Consider the following 23,185-nt stretch of genomic DNA (forward strand, 5'->3'; position numbering starts at 1 on the left):
GGGAGGGGAGGGGCGGAGGTGGCAGGCCAGGCCTCTATGAATCCCATTACACCAAAGCGTGGGTATGACCTGCTCATGGGAACATAACACATCAGTGATGGAGGATAAGGAAAAAAGATTTAAATGTGCTTTCACTTATGGCCGTGCAATATGAAAAACAAATCTAAACATTTGTTTGTAGAATCAGGTGATGATTGGCTGTCGGCTGTCTCAGGGGGAGCAGGGAAATAGTCCATGCACCTGCCACCTAATTCAGTTTAAAACCTGACACATTTACCAAGAGTGGGCTGGCATAATGAAGTTCATTCAGGCTGTCAGTGGAGTCAATAACTTATCCCCAACTGCTTTTGTTTCAGCAGCGGCAGTGCCTCTGATCAGGCTGAGGTACTTACTCAAGTAAAATTTATTTTCAATTGCCGGCCATAATGCCATGGGCACAAGCCTGGCTTTGACAGGACCTTTTGCTCAAGGCTACACTATTGTTAAAGTTTGTGTCCATTGTCTGGGGTCTTTGATCTGTCAAAGCTGCTTAACAAGCTGGTTAAAAACTGTTTCAGATAACAGGTGTGTCCTTTGAGGGCACAGGGACATTTTTCAGCTCCTTTAAAAGACTAGTTTGAGGACTGACCAAAATTTACAAGCTGGTTGGTGGTGATATATATAAAGCACTTTTAAAACAAGAAAGTGAGATTTAATGTCTTGACTTCCTTGGGTTTACTGCAACAAGCAACCTTTTTGAGTGAGAGATTTAAGAGACATGTTTGTTTTTGTTTTGTTTTGTTTTTAAATCAAATCAAGTGTTAAATATATTTGTATGTAGATTTGTATAGAATTAGGGTCAAAGTTCAGTGCACACCAGAGGTGTGAGAAGCCAATGCACACGCACAGAAAAGCCCGTGGTCCGCCAATAGTCAACCAATTACACCTGAAACTCTGAAAGGCTTCTAATTTCCGGAAATGGCAACGTGCCAGCAGAAGGTGATAGGCATACATGAAGTTGAAAATGTTCTCCTTTTCCAAACTCCAGTACCAGAAAAACTAAGATATTACAGAAGTTCTCTTTGGGAGCCAAATTATTTCTTCCTATTAGTTTCAGAAACACCCTTATATTTATCTGGGGGCAAAATGCACCCTCAGCTGCCTCTTTTCAAATCTATCACAAGCAGTCTTCCCCCTCTCCTCTGTGGCAGTCATTTTGTTTTGGCTGAAGATTAATGGGGCTAAAAAAAAAGGTGGGGCTTGAACCAGGGGACACAATTGAGTCATTTACACTATTCATCTGCATAAAGCTGCCTCAAGTTCACCAAACTCTCTTTGAAAAAGGACAGAAATCAGAGTGAATCTTAACTCTTCTCTGAGACCCTGGCAAAATGCCTTCCATCAAACACCAAACTTGCTAGATATTTATAGGTTAAGTCAGAAGTCGGATTACAATTAAAGAGCCCAACAGTATCTTTTTAGTCCAAAACCATCTCTGAAGGAAGGAGGCAACAAAATTAACCTAAATGTTTGTTTTCTTCCTAAAACGTTAAGTCTGAATGCACCTACTATACCTAAAAGAAGTTTCTTTAACGATCTCTAAAAGAAGGAGTTAACAAAGAAAGTAGGAAATTTATATTTTTAAACATATTTCTTATTCCCCACACCCCCAAACAAAGCAAAACAAAGCAAAACAAAACAAAACGGAAGGCGCACAATGTGTTTAGAAGTAAAAAACTCCTTAACTACATACAAGAAAGTTCTTACTACATATAAGTGTTTAATAGGTTATAGAGACATTCTCAATCAATGGGAAAGGGACGGGAAAATCAATACATCGTTTTGGGGGAATGCAGTTAGCTATGTAGGGAAAAAGTCAGTTTCAATTCCCAGCCTGCACCATCCTCATTAATAATTCCCCAGGTGGAGGCACTGTAGCTTGAATCTGATCTGAGGCTGTTTAAATTTGGGCAAGATTATTTGCTTCTCTAAGCATCATTTGTTCTGTTGCTCATTCATAAAAATGGGGACAAGTATTTTAGTTACAGAAAGGGAGTGTGTTAAGGTTGAAATATGATAATTTTTTTAAAGTAAGTTTGGCCCTTGGTTAGTAATAGTACTTATAATGGAGTCACATTATATAATTACTAATATAAAAGATTAATGAATATCATTTATCTGGGTATGGGAGCCCTTGCTAAAAGCATGAAAGTAATCAGAATGAAAGGAATTTATGGATATAACTACATATAACTATAACTATATATAACTTATATAACTACATATAACTGTAAGTCCTCTATGCATTAAACAAAGTAACCAAAATTAAGACAAGAACAAACTTAACAAGATATTTTTAAGATTTGCCACCTTTTACTTGGACATCTCACAAATTAATTAGTAAACTACTAAGGTTCCAACCAATAATTCAGCAAAAAACATAAATCTGTAATTCCCACAAAAGGAAATTTTTTTTTGATCATCGTAACACCAGAGTCTAACTTCTACATGGCACTGGAATTCTGTCAACATTTTTTACTGTGAAATCTAGGAGAGAATCTATTGCATAGCAACATACCCCTAAAAATCATTTCTCTTTGCTATCAAAGAAATACAATTTTAAACAAGTGGATAAGAAAACAGTACTTGTTACTTAAAAAAAAAATCGACATACACACAATTGTTTATTCTAGCTGATTTATAATAGTGAAACTCTGAGAAAGATTAAAATATACAAATACAGACAAATGGCAAGTTTTCATCTTGTAATGGGAAGAAACATTCTAATTTTTCTCTAACATTTATTTTAAAGAGAGATCCAAAAAATCTAATTTTACACATTCTGTTTGAACTTTTATAAACCTAAAGGTATAAAACACTCTATACTGGGCAGCTTTGCTATTTTCATAAGAATTAGATTTAGAGTGAAACTAAAGAGATGTCAGTCAGGCACTTAATTGTCAACTTTTTTTTTTTCTAATCCTTTCCTATCTCAAGAGTAGGTCAGAATTGTTCCTCACTTGTGATCATACCAAGGAGCATTAACATTTTCCCCTCCCTTGCTTACCACCCTCCTCATCTTTTCCATCACTCCTTCCCACTCACCCAATACTTCCCGCAACAAATAAATAAGCAAGCAAGTAAGCAAGCAAGCAAGCTTTTATCTGGAACAAGCAAGACTGTATAGAAATCAGTTCACAGAAAATGAGGCTGACTTGTCCATAAAAATATTAAAGGACTTATGACCAGGACAGAATGGAACGACGTTCTGTGCTCTCACACAGCAATGGTTCTCCACTGAAGTTCTCTTCCACATCTTCCCCTTCCTGAGCAGTTAGTGGAACAAGCCTGGGCCTGCCCAGGAGGTGAAATGATGGTAGGGTGGGTGTACTGAGTTGAGTAGCGCTATGGTTTAAGGGGTCCCCTCCAAAATTCATGTTTAAACTTGATCCCCATTGTGATCGTATTATGAATGGGGCCTTTTGGGAAGTGATTAAGGCATGAGGGCTGTGGCCTTGTGAATGGGTTCGTGCCTTATAAAAGGACTGGAGGGAACGGGCTTAGGTTCCTTTTTGCCCTTTCATTCCTTCTGCCATGTGAAGACACAGTGTTCGTCTCCTCTACACAACACGACAACAAGGCACCATCTTGAAAGCAGAGACCGGGCCCTCACCAGACACCAAATACTGGTACCTTGATCTTGGACTTCCCAGCCTCCAGAACTGAGAAATAAATTTCTGTTCTTTATAAACTAACCAGACTCAAATATTTGTTACAGCAGCACAAAAGGACTAGACAAATAGTGTCCTCCTTCAGAATTTGTTTCCACTTAGATCCTGTGAATATGATTCTATTTGGAAATAGGGTATTTGCAGATGTAATCAAGTTAAGATGAGGTCGCACTGCATTAGAGTGAGCTCTAAATCAATGACTGGTGTCCTTAAAACAAGAGCGAAATTTGCACACACACACACACAGAGAGAAGAAAGCCATGTGAAGATGGAGACAGAGATTGAAGTCGCCCTGCCATTAAGCATGGAATACCTGGGGCCACCACAAACTGGACAAAACAAGGAAGGATTCAGATTCCTCCCTGAAGCCATCGGAGGAAGCACTGCCCTGCCCATATCTTGGTTTCAGATTTCTAGTTTCCAGAGCCATGAGAAAATAAATTTCTGGTTTTTTAAAGCCACCCAGTGTGTGACACTTTGTTACAACAGCTAGTACTAGTACTAGTACAGAAATTAGTGCAGTGGGTCTCAAGGGAATGGGGGCAAGAAACAAATCCTAGCAGTCTTTCACGTGTTGCATGACTAACAAAAATCATCTTCTAGAATTGTATTTCTGACATTTGCTGCTTTCATCAATAGATCAGTAGCTACCCATTTATCCTTATCTGTCTTCAGCTTGCTCTCAAAGAATCACAGGCGATTAGAAAACAGAACCTTAGGAACATTTATTTCAATGCCCTCATTGCACAGAGAAGGAAACAGGTTCAGAAGAATGAAGTGTGTCAACCCAGGTCACATAGCTGTGTTGGGGCAGAACTAGCACTGGTAACTTGTTCTTCTGACAGCAAACATCATTCCCTCAGTCAGCAAACATTTTCCTTGTGTCTCTATTGTTTGGGGCTCTGATCCCAGCACTTAAGGAAATATAGGAAGAATAAAGAGACAGTCTCTGCCTTTGGAATTAAATTCTGCATTATGTAATCAGTTGTTTCAACATTTATTACCTTCCCTATAATGAAGCTTTGTGAGGGAAGGGGTTGCGTCTTTGCTGATCATCCCATATCAGTCAGGATATATAAGGAGAAAGAACAAGAGAGAGACATTTATTTTAAAAAATTGCCTCATACTATTGTGGGGACTGGTAGGTCAGAAATCTGCAGGGCCGACTGACTGGATTTCTGTGTTACAGTCTCGAGGCAGAATTCCTTCTTCTCTAGGAACCATCAGATTTTGCTCTTAAGGCCTTCAACTGATTGGATGGGATCCACCTGTAATGTTGGGAGTAATCATCTCCTTTACTTAAAGTTAACTAATTGCAAATATTAATCACGTCTGCAAAATATTTTCACAGCAACCTCAATGTAGTGTTTAGCCACTATAAAATTGACTATCACACATCTCCAGCATCTAAACCCATCTATGCTGGTTCCCACAACCTGGATTTCTCTGACCTCCATTTGTCCTTTTAGTCATAGCTCAGTGCCACCCCTCAGTGGAGCCCTCCCTGACTTCCATCACTAAATTTAGTCAACCAAGTCAAACTCAAGTTGTCATGCTATTTGGCTTTCTTCATACCTCTTACTGCTGCCTCTGCAGTTTATTTATTGTTCACTTGCTCACTTTCTATCTCCTCCCTAGAACGAGGACAGGGAGCCTTATTTGTCTCGCTCATCACTTTATCCCCAGAGGCAGTTTACTCTAGTGGTTAAGAGCATGGATAGTGAAGATGGGCTGCATGAGTGTGAATCTTACCTTTGCCCCTTAAAATAGCTGTGCGACTTTGGGAAAGTTACTCAACCTCTGGGCCTTGGCTTTCTCATCCTTAAAACTGCAACAGGGGGACAGGTGCGGTGGCTCATACCTGTAATCCATGGACTTTAGGAGGCCAAGGTTGGAGGATTGTTTGAGCCCAGGAGTTTGCGACCAGCTTGGGCAACATAGCGAAACGTCAACTCTACAAAAAATTAGCTGGGCGTGGTGCATGACTGTAGTCCCAGCTACTTGGGAAACTAAGGTGGGAGGATCACCTGAGCCCCAGAAGTTGAGGCTGCAGTGAGCCGTGATTGCGCCACTATACTAGAACCTGGGTGAAGGAGTGAGAGCCTGTCAAAACAAACAAACAGAAAAACCTGGAATAATAATGGTATCGCAAAGGATTGTTGCAATGATTAAATGAGTTGAGGGATATAGAAGAGGGCATGGCATAAGGTTGAGTGCTACATGAGCAATCTACTTACTATGATAGTAGGACTTTAATAAATATATGTTCAAAAAGGTAAGTGAATGGATTGCAATGCCTCTTGGCAACTGGGTAACCAGTGCATCACCATATCTTGCTTTGCTCCACTCGAACTCCACTCAAAGATGAGAATTCTACACTCTCATTGTACTAAATCATCTTTCGAATCCCCTTTGCTCTCTCTGCTTCTAGGCCTTTTTCTATATTGTTATCTGGTACCCTGCTTCCTGACCTGACTAACATCTCCACTGAAATCCCTCTAGACAGGGTTAAATACGCACAGATGCTGATGTTGTAACCTCTATCACAGAGTTTATTACACTGCTTTGCCATTTGCTTGATTATTTCCCTCTGTGGGACCTTAGTTTTTTGAGTGCTGATATCACATCTTCCTCATTCCCAACTGCACCCTCAGGACTTAACACAGTGCCCAGAGCAGGGCAAGTTTCATCAAATGGGTGAACAACTGTAGGAAAAAAATTGCTAGGACACCTGATGACCCTTTGGAAACAAGAGCTCACCATGGAGGCGGTGGACACTGCCACAGCATTATGAAAGTGACGAGCAACAGGACATGGCCACCTAGAGAAAGGAGAGGGAGAAGTCGGAAAAAGATTAAAAGGATATTCATGAAGATTTAGGACATCTGTTAGGAACAACAAATTTGGAGTGAGACAGCATGGGGCTCAAAATTCAGCTCTACCATTTACTGGCTGTACACCCTTTCCGAGTTACTTAACCTCCCTACTCCTCACCCTCATGACCTATGGAAGGGACCTACTTATGCTATCTTGCCAAACTGTTGAGAGAAACCAGTGATATAACAATGGGTGTTTCTCATCAATGGCAGCTGCTCTCAAACAACATAACACATGGAAATAGAGCATTCAGGGTAATAAGGTGACTCCTCTTAATGATGTGATTAAGTCACAAAGTTACTTTCCACTCCAAAATGTGTCTAGAGTCATATGTGTTAAAAAAAAAAAAACGTATTCAATGTAGCTATGTTTTTTTAAAACACAGAAGTAAATGTATACAGACTTTGTGAGTTTTGTATTACATGGTTTTGAAATCTCATAGATGGAAGGCTAACTACAGGTCATCTTATGCAACCACCCATCCAGAGCTTGACTCTTGTCTAGAGCAGTTCTCATTCATTGATTTGCAAAATGCTCTTTATGCACCTATCATGTTCCAGACTCTACCATCTTGGTCCTGCTGTAAGGGGTTTACATTCCAGTGGGAGAGGGACAGGCAATTGGTCCAGGTGGTGGGTGCTGTGAGGGGAAGTACGTCATGCTAGGGGAGCACACAGGATGGGAAACTGCCACTGGCCCAGGCTTCCCAGTGAAGTGAGAGTAAGCTGGGAAGTGAAGTCTGACTAAGAATAGGCTGGGCAAGGGAGAGGCATGGGGTGAGAACAAGCACTTTCCATAATGGGCACGGCATGTGCACAGGCCTGAAGGTTTGGAAGAGGGTACTGATGCTGGAAAGGCTTCCATTTAAATTTGAATCCATCTGCAAAATGTTCTTTCAGGATAATCAAAAAGCTCCTTCTTGAAGAAATTTCCTACTACCTACTGTTTAAGACTCTGAACAGTAGGTATGTAATGTTGTAGAATATATAATGTAGTAAAATGTAATGATGAGCACTATTTCTGGGGCTTTATGATTGGGGGGAACTTGCTTCTCAGCCCAGAGTAATCAAGCACTAAATTTCTTCACGTCAGGAGTCAGAAAGCTTGGGAATTCCAACTCATGTTTCATAATTTCAAGGTTGAAGAAATAGAGTAAAAAGATAATATTATAGCAACTCCAAGAGGCCTGCATATACACATATCTCTTCTCCTACCAACACTCTACCACCTAAGAGAAAGGTGATGAAAATCTTGTAATAGGCTGGGCACAGTGGCTCATGCCTGTAATCCCAACACTTTGGGAGGCTAAGGTGGGCAAATTGCTTGAGGTCAGGAGTTTGAGACCAGCCTGGCCAAAATGGTGAAACCCCGTCTCTACCAAAAATACAAAAATTAGCCAGTCATGGTGGCAGGCATTTGTAATCCCAGCTACTCAGGAGGCTGAGGCAAGAGAATTGCTTGAACCCAGGAAGTGGACGCTGCAGTGAGCCGAGACTGCACCACTGCACTCCAGCCTGGATGATAGAGCAAGACTCCATCTATCACGGGGTCAGGAGAGCGAGACCATCCTGGCTAACATGGTGAAACCCCGTCTCTACTAAAAATACAAAAAATTAGCCGGATGTGGTGGCGGGCACCTGTAGTCCCAGCTACTTGGGAGGCTGAGGCAGGAGAATGGCGTGAACCCAGGAAGCAGAGCTTGCAGTGAGCTGAGATTGTGCCACTGCACTCCAGCCTGGGTGACAGAGCAAGACTCCGTCTCAAAAAAAAGAGAAGAAAAAGAAAATCTTGTAATAATATTAGTATGCAGTTCAAAAAAATTATTCTAGTTAACTTAGAATGTATTCAATTAGAAGACAAATATGATCATATTTTTAAAAAGTAAAAATGTATCCTCCTTAGACCCACTTTACCAGATATTAAGATATAATACTAAGGCATAGCAATAACAATGTACTGATAGTGGCATAGAAATAGGTTAATATAACAGTGATACAGAATAGAGAGTTCAGAAGTGACCCATGAATACAGGAATTTGATATAGGATAAAGATGCCATCACAAATTAATAGGGAAATGACATATTGTGCAGTAGTCAGTAGTTGGGAAAATTGGTGTACAGATATTAGGCTGGGAGAAGACAGTTGTTACATCTAAAACTTTCAATATATGAACTATACAATAAACTCTTGAAAAAAAAAACAACAGAAAAAGATGGGTGACCTGATAGAAAGATGAGCAACTTAGGCAGATACAAGAGGAGACATATATATATATATATATATATATATATATAGATGTTCATTGCAGTGTTATCATTACAGGATGCTAGAGGGAAGGTAAGTTTCATCCCTAGGGAAAAAGTAAATGAAATGTGATGGACACACAGTATGAAGCATTCTGCAGAAGTCAAGAGTTAGGGACAAGATTAACGAAAGGCAAAGTGGATGGATCTTAAAACATAACGCTGAGTGGAAAAAAAAGTATTAAACAGATGAAGGGCTATACCACAACTCATGTATAAATTAAAAATAGATACACACACAAAACAACACTGCTTATTTTATAAAGATTCCTACATTTCATACACATTCAAGGATATATATTAAACATATTTGAAGCATATCTGGGGGAGAGGGCAATGGGACTAGAGAGTGACCTTGTGCTAAATGATGATGACAGGGTGCCAAACACTGAGATGAACGCACTTATCTCAGCCCTCTGTCAGGAGACAACCCTCCAAAGGTCTCTTGCATTTCTGTGAATATTGTGATCAGAGACACTGACAAATTTCATGCTGGACTGTCTACTCATAGGTGCTTGTATAGGAAATAGCCTTAGAAGATGGAGACAGTGTCTCCCTCTGGGGTAGAAGGCATGTTTGTTTGCTACATGGGATACTAAAGATAATGTCTCATTCCAAAGCAAATGTTGGGCAGATTTGTTGGAAGCCCATTATAAAAGCTTGGGGTTTTCTAAGCTCAAGCTTTCTCAGATGCAACTCAATCCACTGCATGTGCAGCATCTCCCTCTGTACTGCCCTCCTGGGAATTAAGGAGCAAGAGGAGTGTAAACATGAAGCTCATGATACTTTCTGTGCCATGAGAAATCAAGTCCTTTGTTTCTGACCCAGGAGTCTCATGTCTTCTGCCAGCATCTGTGAAACCACAGCAGTCATCTTTTGAACCTGCAAGTAAGGTAAAATCTCAGAATCTGTATTTCTAACAAGGTCTCAGATGATGTTGATGCTGTTGGGACAGAGAACATGATAACCACTGGTCTAAGTCATACCAAAAGTGTGGCCTGGGGAAGTTACTTAACTTTCTGTGCCTCAGTTTCTTTATCTGAAAAAATGAGAATAATGATACCAACTTCACAGGCTTGCAGTGAGAATTAAATGAGCTAATATGTGTCAAGTGTTTAAAACCATGACTGGCACATACTAAGCACTTTGTGTTTGCTGTGATTATCTATATAAATACATTCCTTAAGTCGACACAAGCTGGTAAAGCATAAATAGCCTCTACCATAATACCCCTATCACCTAGGAAAGCATTCTTATGACAATGCTGCTTTTGAAAGCTAAAGCACCTCTGAATGGCTTTGGTTCTGGAACACACTTCTGCATAGCTCATTTTTTTTTTAACAATACAGGCTGGAAATGAAGATATGAAAAGAGGGTTGGGGGCTTCCTAGAAACCAAAACTAGTTGGAAGAGCAGGCAGATTGTGTGTGCGAGGACTTTGCAAGAAGGCCAGGAGAATGTAAACCCTATGTTTCCCTAAAGCAATGAAGTAGCCAGTGAAAGTGGGCAAATAGAGGGGCGTGATCACATGGAATGAAAATAAAGGCTGGAAGCAGAGAAGTAGAGAAGATAGCAAAAAGATGACTAGATAATTGAGAAGCAAGATAGAGGAATAGAGGAAGAAAGGAAAACTGAGGAGGAAGAACAAGGAGAAAGAGGAAATCTCCCATAAATTTTTATCTCTTGGAAGTACGTAGGCATGGTCCTTTTTCTAAGTACTATTGTAATGACCTAAAGCCTATATAAGTGAAGAATAAGCCAATAAGAGTAATTCTTGATGCCATGTTACCACCAGAAATGTTTTCCATTTTTAAAAAGTGGCCACCACGTTCCTTGCCTTACCTGCCCCACTTAATCCTTTTCATCCCTGCCCTGCAGATTCTGCCTTGCCATTGCTTACTTCTGACCTCTTTCTTTCAAGCCTAAAGTATAGGGAAACATGGAATGTTTCATTGAATATTCTAGAGTCAACAAAGTAGAACATCCTTGCATACCATAATAGTATATATTTTAGATGAGCAATCTTTATATAAAATTTCAAAGGAAGTTAATTCTAGAAAAAGAAAAGAATCTATAATGGTCAAGTAAATAATTATAAGAAAAACATCTCACCTCTCAATGTTCCCTCAGATGAAGTCTAGGTTCTCTGCAGTGAGAGTTCATAGGAACCAAAATTTAGAAAAGTTAGCACTGTCCTGCTGATCTCTTCTACCCCTTCCTCCAGGTATTCCAGCACTGTCAGCATCAGCCACTTCAGGGCCAAATTAGTATGAAACCTGGCTGAGGTTTAAATAAAATTATTTCTAAAAAATATTAGGTCTCTCCATTTTTAATGTAATTTCTTGTGTTGAGATCTAGTATTTACTGTGAAAAATACACTAAATGTTTCTTAGTATTTTCTACTTAAAAACCTGCTGATAGCAATAATGATGAAAAGTTACTAGTCAAATAAAAATGGGAACATCAAACATTGGGGACTACCAGTGAGGGGAGGGTGGGAGTGGGGCGAGGGCTGAAAAGCTACCTTTTGAGTACTATGCTCACTACCTGGGTGACAAGATCATTCGTACACCAAACCTCAGCAACACGCAATTTACCCATGCAACAAAGGTGCACATGTACCACCTGAAACTAAAATAAAAATTGAAAAAAAAAAAGAAAAGTTACTAGTCAAGTTAATATACTCTCTGGCCCTGAAGAGATCACATGTTTCAATTAAGAGCCTGGCAAACACTCCACAGGATGAAGAAAATGCTGGAGAACCAAGTACCTAAGGGTAAAAAATGAAAAACAAAATGTCTATATCAAAATGCTCTTTGGGAAGAGACATTGATATTGAGCACATTAGTCTCTGCAAAGGAGAGAGAAAGAAACTAACCCACCTCTACCTGGTCAGACAGTAGAATTTCTAAAACTGTACTTAATTCACTCTGACTTATTAATAATATAATTTAGTAAAAATGGGAAACAAATTGCTTCCCTTTCTTCTATTTCCCCATGGACTATTTAGCAAGAGGGAATGGCTTCTAATTTTTCATGTTTGTGTCTCTACAGCACTGTAGGGAAGTCAGATTTTGAGAACATCATTGCATAGATTTGCCTTTAGTACCGAAAGGGGCAACTCTTTGCGTTACACAGGTCACAATGTCTGTCCATCTGTCTGGATCCCATTTTTCGCATGACTGGAATCAACAGTTAGCTATACAGAAAACCAGAACAAGAGTCCATCATTGACTACGGTCAAACTTAGTTTAAATGGTGAGTCCCTTTTGATTCACTAGATTTTTATATTTTCCCAGTGAGAAAAGTGCCACCATTCTACATGAAGCACCATTTAATGCCAATTGCCTATGAGCCGGCCTCCCTCATGTGTGTACCTTATATTGACTAGCTCATATACCACTATCTGGTCCAGTCAACTGTGGCAAGAAAGGCAAAGGATGGCTTTAACCAGTGCCTGACCCTTCAGCATCACTTCCTTAAGAAGTAATAGTGGACTTGGCAAACTGTGTGGCTCCATAGACTCTTCCTGCTATTGCCTAGTTCAAGCAAACAACTAATTTCCAAAACAGTTAATATCCACATCTTGATCACCTTCATAATACTCATCTCTATAGATGCTAGATTTCACCTTTCTGCAATGTTTTATTTAAATGGACCCACAATGACCAAATTGATACCAAATTGAAACTATTATCTTTTTAATTAGTGTAGGACATGTTTATATTTTTTTCTTAAAGAGATGCTTTGAAAATTCAATTTTTCCAATTAACCATCTCTGATGCAAAGTTATCTGAATGACTGCTAGTTTGCTTGGGCTCCAGTATATCTGATTAACTGTTCTATTTTAGAAATATATTTAATTACATCATGCAGTTTTCACCTTACAGGTGTGAAAAGACACAGAGACTAACAACCCAAACCTGCCTCCTATATTTTTATTCTCTTCTTTGTCTTTCTTATGACACTCAAATCCTGTCTTCTTAGATTTAAATTATTAATAGAGAAACAACTGGAGAAATAACCAAACCAAAAATTTATTACGTGATGGAACAAACTAATTAATACAAAAGAAGATTGGATAAACAAAATATAGTCAAAGCCCCAAATTAAAGAGAAAGAAATTCAACACAGAAGGATAAGGGGACAGAGAAGTCAAACAAGCTCTTTTTTTTTTTAACTTTTGTCCAAGAACCCCTGGCCTCAAGCTTTAAAGATTACCGGAAGCCCCAAAGGAGCTCCCTCCGGTCTTCTCTGAGGATCCAGGGCAGATCCAACAATTGAGTGCTGAATCTTTGTGTTCTAGGTGGGATTATTTATCAGGGATTTTGTTTTGTCTGGGTTTTCAATGGCCCGGCCCCAGCTGTACATTTGGGGACAGACCACAGCTTCAGTCAACAGAGGGTTTGTAGCGATCCGTTCGGAAGCTTCCCTCCCCCTGCAGGGATGGAGTAATTAACAGACCATTAAGTCACTTCTGCTTTATTGAAGGGGATACTGTGCAGGTCATTTCTTTGAAAACTTTTGTTCTTGAAGGAAATTACAGGATTGTTTTATGTTTAGAACCACAGCCTGGTGTACTCTGGAGTCCAGAGGCAAATTTCTGTAGCTGGGGGAGCTACAGAGACAAGGAGGATAATGACAGTAATCCCATTAAAAAAATATCTCCCCCAACTCCCCTTCTTTTATTTTTTTTCTTTAAAAAAACAGTTAAAAGAAAAACGATTTGCTCATTTGCTAATAACTAATAGGGACATGAAATACGGAGATGCCCCAGACTGAAATTTATCTCTGTGTCAATAAATCTCTAAACAACTGTCACGAAACCAAGTACTGCCACCATTGCTTCTTTTTATTTCCATATTAATCAAAAGCATCTGCTCCTGTCCTTTCCAGTAGAGGGAATGGGCAGTGAGTTTTCTAGCATCTGAAAAGGCGCCTGGAAGGACGTGTCTGCAGCACTTGTGTTTTGTGCGGCCAGTAGAATTTTTACCCTAGGACTTAGGTGACTTAGGTAACCGACGTTTTCCCTCTAGGCTCTGACGGCACAGAGGACAGGAGCTATTTCTTATGCATGTGAATGCCTTATTTCTCTTACTGTTTTACTTTTTTTTTCCCCCTCTGTTGTCGCTCCTAGCACCTGGCACATCGGAAGCATTCAGAAAATGTTCGTTGCTGAACTGGGGGAAGATTGCGAGAAACTCCAAAAGAAGTAATGCCAAGGCTTGTGTTGCTAGGAGTCCACTAGAACGCTATATGTTTACATTTGGTTTCAAATGATGGTGTGGATTTCCTTGTCCTTTCCCGGAGTAGACGGAAGGGAGGCGAGATGGTGGGAGGCTGAATAACCAGGAGGAGAAAGGAGTCGCCATAAAATGCGCCCGCGCCACCCTCCATGTCCCCCAGTGGAATTGAGGATCTTGCTTGTGGCAAAAGTGCGTTCTTGGCACCACAGCCCCGCAGATGGGGAGGGGGGGCTCAGTACCCGGCTTCCGCAATTTTCCAGGCGTGGAGGTGAGGGGTGCTTGCGTGTAAACTGTGGCAACCCCCAGAATCAGGCCCTGGCTCCTGCACTTTCGGAGGTGTCTGTTGCAGACCACGAGGAAAAGAGGGGTCTTACTCAAGTCAGGGCCGGACAGAACTCCAAAACTTACGAGGACAGCTATCCAACACTGCTTCACAGACCCTTAGGTTCTGCCCCCTCTTTGCCCCTGTCCTCCTGCGGTGCGAGAAACCCGACCACTCTGCTTCTACCCGAACCCCAGGACGCAGCAGTAAAATCAAGGCCCGTCGTTGAACTCCCAGGTCTGCGCATCCCTCCCTCCTGGCTCCCTGGGGTCTTGGCCCCAGCAGGTCCATTACCCATCCCCAGAGGGACCCACTACCCTGGGCGTCCCAGGGTGCCAGGCACGATGGCCTGCAATGGGGGCTGAGATTTAACCGAGGCGAGTTAAATTCCTTTTGCCGGTGCCTGGCTGCGAGGAGAAACGTCCGTACTTTGGTTCGGGAGCCACGGGCAGTCCAGGGGCTTGGGTTAGAAGCAACGGCTCTCTTCCAGGGGCTGTGATCCGGGTCGGCCAGGGAGAGCGAGGCGCCGGGGTCCTCTGTGAGGTCCCCAGCGAAGAGACGCAGCTGGGGAAGGCGCCGCCCCCGGGCCCCCTGCGCCACCCTAACCGGGCCTCTCCTTAGCAAAGTTGACAAATTCTTGAGAGTGTCAGCCCCGGGCTGCGCGTGAGGGCGCTGGGACCGGAGAGGAAAGAGCACCTGCCGCGCTCAGCCCGACTTTGAATTTGTTTGTTGTTACCGTTTTTGTTTTTCCTCCCAGTTTCCATAAACGCTTAGGTATTTCGAGGCACTTTGCAGGTGTTGGCGCAGGTGATGATGGGCCTCGTTGGACTCTGCCTCCCACGCATCCTTTTGTTTTCTGCGCGCCAGCCTGTCTGACTGTGTCTTGCGGGGACCCCGAGACAGTGAGGGGTCAGGGCGTAGAGACTCACGCTTGCCACTTGACCCATCCGCAACCCGGGGACCCCCTAACCCGTCGCGGAACTCTCTGCAGGGACGGGGAGGGAAGGGCAATCACTCTCCCGCAAGTTTTCCTAGGAGCGAGCTGAAGATGCAGGCCACCTCCCTCCCGCACGGCCCCTCCCTTGGCCTAGTTCTGTCCAAAGACACTTCCCAGCCCTCGAGCGGCGGCTCCTCCACTCGATTCCTGCCTACACGTGAAGAGCTTGGACCCAGCGGGGCTGCACTAGGGAGGACAGGCCCAGATCCTGCACGGCCGGGAGGACACCTGGCCCCGGTGTCCTCTCTTCACAGCTCCCCTTTCTCGGCTTCGGCCTGGAGCGGTGCAGGGAGGGGTGGACCTGGGGTGGCCTTAAGATATCTAGCCTGGGTGCGGAGACTTGGGAGCCCACCCTTAGCAGTCACTCCCCCTCCCCAGTGGAGGGTGAGAAAAGGGGAACAGAGGGCCCCGGAGTCTCTGGAAGGGACGTGGAACGCGAAGTTAAATGTTGGTGTCTGAGCGATGTGCTGGTGGGGCAGAGGGGGTTCCAGCGTCCTCCCAGAGTGAGGAGGCTTTTGCAATTTCTGCTGAATGCGTCAGTGGAGGCACAAAACCTTGCTTGACCTAGCAGCTGGGAAAAAAAAGAAGTTCGAGGGGACACAAGGCCCCCTGCTGCTGGAGCGAGGAAACCCTGGGCTTGGCCAGCTCGGGCCGCTTCTCCCTGCCCGTTTGCGGGCTGTCGGCCTCAGCTGTCCCAGAAACAAACATCTAGTGCGCCCAGCCGACGCCGGCCTCATTTTCCCTTTCTAAGGGTCACTTTCTTCCGCCCTCTAAATTAGGTCATCGCCTGGGAAAGCGCCGAGAGGTTTCTAGTGTGGGCTTCTCAAGGTGTCTCCGCCCAGGAGGCTTTCGCCATCCATTTAAACGTAAGGCGGTGTTTAATCTGGAATAAAAGGATCGTCGTGGTGTTTCCAGATTGAATGAAAAACTAAACTTGCAAAATTTCGAGAAAGTGACAAGTTTACAACGAAAAAAAAACCCGGCCGAAACCCATTTTCACCTTTGCGGTCAAGAAATCTTATTTCTGGCGTCGATAATTCGAGTATTTAAAGGGAAGTGCAATGACAGTAAAAGTCTGCCTGCAAACTCACATGCCCAGCAGACCCGCCTAGGCATCAAGGGAAGGGCCTTCCCGGAGAGCGAATGGAGATTATTCCTTCCCAATAAATCCAGAAACCTCAGATGACGTGGCTCTCAAATCACCTTCCTCACTGGGTTCCTGTCCTGTTCTTAAAGAAATCCACTCTTCTGGTCTCGAAGCCAAAAGAATTTTTGTATCCCAGAAAAGAGCTCTGCTCACTTAAGAGATCTTCTCGATATTGGAAGTGGTGTCTATTTCCCATTTTAGTTGCAAAATTTGCAATAGAGTTCCCTGTGCTCAAGCTTCCTTTCAGCTTATGTGAGTGGACATCACAGCTCTTTAAACTGACCACTGCTGTAAATCAAGGATTTCCTGTCTCAGCAGCACAATCACAAAATCCACGACTGTCCTAGTGTAAAGAATGTGGCTTTATTCCTTTGCATAACCCAATTTAAGACTCAGTTTTAGAGCAGGCATGAGGCCCACCCCTAGGCCAACTGTAAGGCACTGAGTCTTTCCCCAGAACCAGGCCTTTGGAAACAGGACTCAAAAGAAGCAAGTGGCTAAGGAGAAAGTCGTTTTCCTGATTGATGAAACTTCTCCCACCCCTCCCCTTTCTAAATAATAAACTCTGGGGAAAGACTGGAGGGCTGCCTTGTGTTGGTTTCAAATAAATCTTCAATAGGCTCTTTCCTCACCCAGAGAAATGAATCACCCCTGGGAAACAGACGATTATTCCCCCATTTGTCTGCCTAAAACCAGTGGAAACAAGCACCCTCCACTGTAGACGCTAACTTAGGTCTTTCGCCTGGCTGAGAGTGGGGTAGCGATGGGAGGGTAAAAAGGGATGGAGGGGGATGATTTGCATAGAAGAGAAACCCACAGAGATGCTCTGCCTGACAGAGGCAGTACTGGGTAGGCATCAGGGACCCAGGAAAGACAGGGCAAACGCAAATGCTTCCTAGACGTGCTCTCCTTGCTGGATTCTAGAAAGAGACCACAAGCCTCCCCCCATTGGAGAGGAGCTTTGGCCTCAACCAACATCTAGGTGATGCTACAACTTATTCAGAAGCAAATCCTGGGGTGTTGCATTTCAATCAGGGTTCTATTTCCCTCAGGGGGAAATGGAGGCTTGTGTTGTTGGGGCTATCCTCACTACAGCTCGATATATTGTCCCCTTTAAACAAATAGACAAAACTGTCTTGCTGGATTACTCCTGCTTAGACAAACCATTTAGAAGTGTTATGGCGGGAGGTGAAAAGAGAAAAGTAGTTTATTAAAATGACTCCCGTTTTAGCTGACTTTTATGTAGAAGATGCCCAATGTATATAGCTAATCAGACCAGCAATCTTCTAAGGGAAGAAAGAAGGGAGGATTCTCGCTATAAATCTGCAAGATTCTGAGACTTGGGTGGTGGTTTGACTCACCCGGAGCTCACCTTACAAAGCAGAGAAGCCTTCCCTTTCTCTGTAGGCCATGCTTCCGAGGGTGCAGGCAAGCAGGGTGAGTATTTGATTATTTTCTAAGACCACTCTTTGTTGACTTTTAAAATGTATACTAGATTTTAACATGGGGGGAAAAGCACAAGTTCAATTTAAAGTGAAAAGAAGTTAACGTACTGCTTCATCCTTGTTTGTTGCCAACACAGTCATCGTAGTGACACTCCACCTCTCATTTCCTGCCACTTTAAGTTTCCAGATTACTTTTTAAAATTCAATTCTCGAGTTTATGAGGGTCTGATTACTGCAGAGAAATGAGCTCAAATAGCGTAATACTATGAATGTGGGCAATGCCCGCTTGAAGGACATTTAGTTCCAAAAATCAGCACCAATTTACCCATCCTGTTTACTTGTACGTAATCACGGAAAACCTTCACATCTGCCCACCCATCCAAATCCCTCACCCAGATACACCTTACCTGGTCCACGTGTTTCCTATCCCACTACCCCCATCTGCTAAGATTTTAGGCAAAGGCAAAGCCACGATTTAAAGGTTCTTTTTTATTTGAAATCTCATCCAGAAACACTGGTTATTAATAAATATATCATAGTTATCAAGAATATATAAAAAATAAAGACAGGTATCGTCTTTGAGGCCCTAACAAAATATTTCAAGCAAATGTTCAGGAAAATAAAAACGGCACCCCTCCCAAAACTAGGATAAGTTTTCAAAGCTGATAATAGAGAGAGCCAACCCCGCATGCAGAATAACTGAGCGAGGGGGGGTGGCGCAAGCTACTAGAGGGAGCCCAGGCTTTTACAATAGCGGCCCCAGAACAGCAAAGGAAGGTTCCGAATAAAGTTTGAAGGGGGTGGGGGTGGGAGAAGAAGCGCGTGTGCGTGAGTGTGGGTCTTTGCACTCTGCCCCTTTTTTCATTTCATACAACCACAGACAGATATATGGAGTACTTGGGATAATTCACTAATAAATCCTTGTTACAAGGAAAACGGCACCACGGCCTGCACAACATATTTAGACAAGATTCATTTAGAAGCGTGCATGCATTCTTTTGACCTACACTGCGTGGAAAGGAAAACCCACATAGGAGGTGTCATGCCCTGGACCTCGGTTGAGATTCAAAACTTGGGTCTTGATTTCTCTCGCGCTCTCTCTCTCTCTCTCTCTCTTTCTCTCTCCATTGTCTCTAGAAAAACTGTGGCAAGGACAGAGACAATCATAATCGCATCCATCTCAAGAAAATATTTACATTTGTTTTGCACAAAAGGGATGGCCGTCTTTTTCCAAAGCGAGAACACAGAGTCAGAGAAAGCCAACTCAAAAGTCCCTTCGCAAGTTTTTAACTACACCGATCCCATCTTTATACAACAAATGCAGTTTTGACAAGAGCATATGGCAGTGAGAAATACTGGCGCGGCATGGGGAAAAGAAGCATGCATGCAAAACACACGACGTCTGGTTCGAGTCCCCCTTTGCTACCACCTAGAAATTGCAGTTTGATTTTGGTCCTTTCCCTCCGGGGGTCAAGTGGAGTCTGAGATCTCTCAGACAGCGTGGGAGGCTGCGGGCCCCGGAGCCCGCCCTCCCGTGGTCCGAGCGCGCAGCCTCCCTCTTCCCTCCCGGCCCGGCACCGCGGCCCCTCCCGCCGCTCTCCCTCCTCCTTGGCAGCCGGGCCCGCCCGCTGCTCACTTGAGCAAGTCCTTGGACTCGGCCGACAGCCGGGCCATGTTGGCTGTGGAGAGAGCGGACAGGTGCGGCGGCGGCGGCATCTGGCAGATGGTGCAGGGGCAGGGCAGACCAGCCCAGTGCTGGAAGCCGCTGCCCAGCTGCAGCGCGGGCGGCGTGGAGGGCGCCTTGAGCAGCGAGTGGGGAGGCCGGATGGTGCCGATGGCGGGAAGTGAGGCGGCGGACAGCGGTGACGAGGCGTTGCCAGATGAGAGCGCGCCGCCCAAGATGGGGTGCACTGGGTGCACGGCGTTGGCCGCGTGCGCGGGGTGGCCGGCCGAGTGGCCCACGGTCCCGCAGTGAAAGGCCGAGTGGTGGCCCCCATAGATCTCGCCAACCAGCCTCTTCATCTCCTCCAGGGAGCTGGTGAGCATGAGGATGTAGTTTCTGGCGAGCAGGAGTGTGGCGATCTTGGAGAGCTTGCGCACCGACGGCCCATGCGCGTAGGGCATGACTTCGCGCAGCCCGTCCATGGCTAGGTTCAGGTCGTGCATCCGCTTGCGTTCGCGTCCGTTGATCTTCAGCCTCAACTGCTGTAGGTCTTGCTCCGACAGCTGCTTCTTGATTTTGTACTTGCTGCTCTCTCCCGCGGCCTTGGCGCCAGCCCGTGAGAGGCTTTCCCCGGGCGTCTTCTGCATCATATCGCCCTGCGTGGACGAGACCGAGTTGAGACGGCTCTCCTGGTGGTGGTGGTGGCGGTGGTGGTGGTCCCTCAGGTACATCTCATCCATGTCCGGAGATGAAGCTCTGCTGGAGACAGAGCTCGAATCAGAATTCATTTTATTACAGGGGATGCGGCCCTACCGTGGGGAGGCTTTAGGCGGGAAATTAAAGAAAATCTTGAATTAAAAGAAAAAAAATCTGCACTGCCCAGGAACCCACTTCTCCGCGGCAAGACGTGAGAAGAAAAGCGGAGGTGCTGCTTTTCCCCGCCTCTCTCCCTCCCACGCCCCTCTCTCTGGTTAGGCTGCTTCCTGGACAGCTAGTTGGTGTGTGCTTGAACTAACCTCACGCTGAAAAAGAGGGGCTTTTATAGAGCTGCGGCGGAGAAAAGAGACAAAAGGAGCCCTCCTATCTATCCTGGGCTGGTTAGGATGACGTGCCATCATTCAGGGCGGTGCGCTTTGCTGTCCCATTTAGCAAGGATTCCTATTCATATTCATTGTGGGGCCGCCCTGGGACACCTCTGCTCCGAACCGCTAGGAGCCCCCAGGCACAAAACCCTCTGATTGACACACTCACCGCTCCAGCTCACGCCTTCCTGATTTTTTTTTTTTAAACTTTCTTCCACCCCACCCCCCTTCCCAATTTCTCTAACCAAATCACACATCAGGAACGGAAGGAAGGGAAGAGAAGGTGGCCAGGCGGTTGGTGGAGGTTCCTCTGAGTTTGGAGAGAGGAATTGAAACATTCGCTCTCCTTTTTTTCCTGGCTGCTCCCAAGTTTAGAGAAATATGGGCAAAAATAGGTCTCAGTGGAAAGGTTTGAGGGACAGAGGTGCGGTCGGAGGGAAGGTGCTGCCAGCGGAGGCTGGGGGTGGTGGGAAGACTGCATGCCGACTTTCTCTGTCTCAAGATTTTTTTTCATTAGATCTCTTTTCCTAAACACTTCCATTCTGTCAATTTTGTTTATTGGGCCCTTCTGGTGTGGTTTCAAAGGGATGACCATGTTCGGTGATGGCTTTGTTCCTGGCAGTATTGTGGCGGAGAGGTCTCTTATTTTCTGTGTCCTCTCTTTCGTTTTAAAACGTGGATTTCTAAAAGAATTTCAGTTTTGCACAATTCTTTAACTTCCTAGACCAAAAACTGCGAAAAATAATGTTAATGTCACAAGAAAAGCAACTTGGGAGGATGAGAAGGAAAAGGAGCCAAGGAGGCAGAGAGAGAGATTGTTAGATTCCTGAGAGCTCCAGAGAGATTGTTCCCGCTCCAGGCTTCCTGGACCTTGGCGCTGGCGCAAAACGGTGGGACAGTCCGCGCCCGAAGCTCCGCCGGGCCTCCTCTGGCCGCTGTGCTGACGTGCCCCGAGCTCCGGGAACTCAGCGGCACCCCGGCCTGCGCGGGTGGGTCCACCAGGCTGGGGCCGCCGTACGGCGTCGGACAGGGAATCAGAAGCTCATAATAAACTATCTGATGTTGGGGTGGTGGGGCGGGGGTGGGGTGCGTGGGCAAAGAAGCACGGGGGAAGGGAAACAACGAAAGGACCTAGAAAGCCCCTTGTGCGTGCCCAGGCACTGCGGTTCAGCGCAGAGTCGTTTCTGGGAATAAAGAGGAGGTCGGAGTTTGGAGCCTTCGGTGCGAGTGCGGAGGTGGGCGTAGATCTTTCTTCCCCCTTGCTGTGTTTTTGTGATCAAGACTTTAGCTCAGCAGCACGAGGGGCGGGAAGGCAGAAATCCCTGGAAGGGAGAGAGCCCCAGGAGTGGTCTCTAGAAGAACCCGGACACCGCCCCTCTCCGGGCTTGGTGGAACCGGAAACAAACGCTAGCTAGTGACTGAGAGTCTCGGTGGAAGTGTGAAATCGAATCAATCGCGGAACCTCGGGCACTTGGGGCCTCTTGCGCCGCTGAGTCACTTCGAAGAACAGGATGCCCCCCTTTGCCTTGACTCAAACCGAGCGGTCAGTGGGAGAGGGATGCGCGCCCAGGTCCAGAGTTTGCACGCTCTGAGGCTGTGCCCCACTGACAGTCACGCTGCGAAGGCAGCTCTGGGCAATACCAGAAGGATGGGCAAACGCAACATTGGCATGGATGCTTTTGCTACACCGAATTTTGCTTTTCTGTAATGGGGGAAAAATGGCCAACAGCCCTTCGTCAAGGCCAGGAAGTTAGTGCTCTTGAAGATTGGACAAGAGCCTCTTCTACCACCTTCACCTCGGTGGAAGGAAAGTTTCTTAATTCAAGAGATTAGATTGGATGTGGAAAGACTAATGCCCAAAAGCATTCCTAATACCAAGCATAAAGAATGTTTCTTAATTCACCAGACTCGCCAATAAGATAGTGACATACACTAAGTCTTCCTGGTTATTTAAAAAAGGAGGGGAGGGGGGAAGTGCTCCAGAACTTGTGCAGTCCCAGGTGATGGGAGGAAGCTAGTGGCTAGTCCTAACGACAACCCTCTGCGACTCCCCTGCTGATCAAATGGGGTGAGGAGAGAGAGGTGGACGGGGGAGGGCATTGGGAGCGAGCACTGGACTGGACGAAGAGCAGCTTCCCCGCCCTGCGGACGGTGCACAGGTCTGGCCCCCGCCGTCCTCCTGAGCCACCTCCCTGACCCTAGGTCGTCGGCGGCGTCTGTCCTTCCCACACCCAGACTGAAAACGCTGCACCTGAGTTTTGATTTGGGGAAGTAGAATTGTCTGGTCAGAGCAGAAGGGTTGCAAATGAAGGAGTGGAAAAATCATGTTGCTACAAGATATTTTACCCTTTAAAAAAAAGTCTTGATTTTCCCAGTGGACAATGTAAAATAA

The 23,185-nt window shown here is 44.9% G+C and overlaps 1 protein-coding gene across 1 annotated transcript; it reads right to left on the minus strand.

Moving 5' to 3' along the window:
* Positions 1–18,517: 18,517 nt before the first annotated feature.
* Positions 18,518–20,724, minus strand: OLIG3 (oligodendrocyte transcription factor 3). Its single transcript, XM_055114434.2, has one exon. The coding sequence runs from the start codon at positions 20,497–20,499 to the stop codon at positions 19,681–19,683; it is 819 nt and encodes a 272-aa protein (XP_054970409.1). The 5' UTR covers positions 20,500–20,724; the 3' UTR covers positions 18,518–19,680.
* Positions 20,725–23,185: the final 2,461 nt, after the last annotated feature.

Source organism: Pan paniscus, chromosome 5 (genome assembly GCF_029289425.2).
Source record: "Pan paniscus chromosome 5, NHGRI_mPanPan1-v2.0_pri, whole genome shotgun sequence".
NCBI lineage: Eukaryota > Metazoa > Chordata > Mammalia > Primates > Hominidae > Pan > Pan paniscus.

What these genes read in the sequence shown, in the direction of transcription:
- OLIG3 (XM_055114434.2), bottom strand. Translation starts at nt 20,499, where the DNA reads ATGAATTCTGATTCGAGCTCTGTCTCCAGCAGAGCTTCATCTCCGGAC.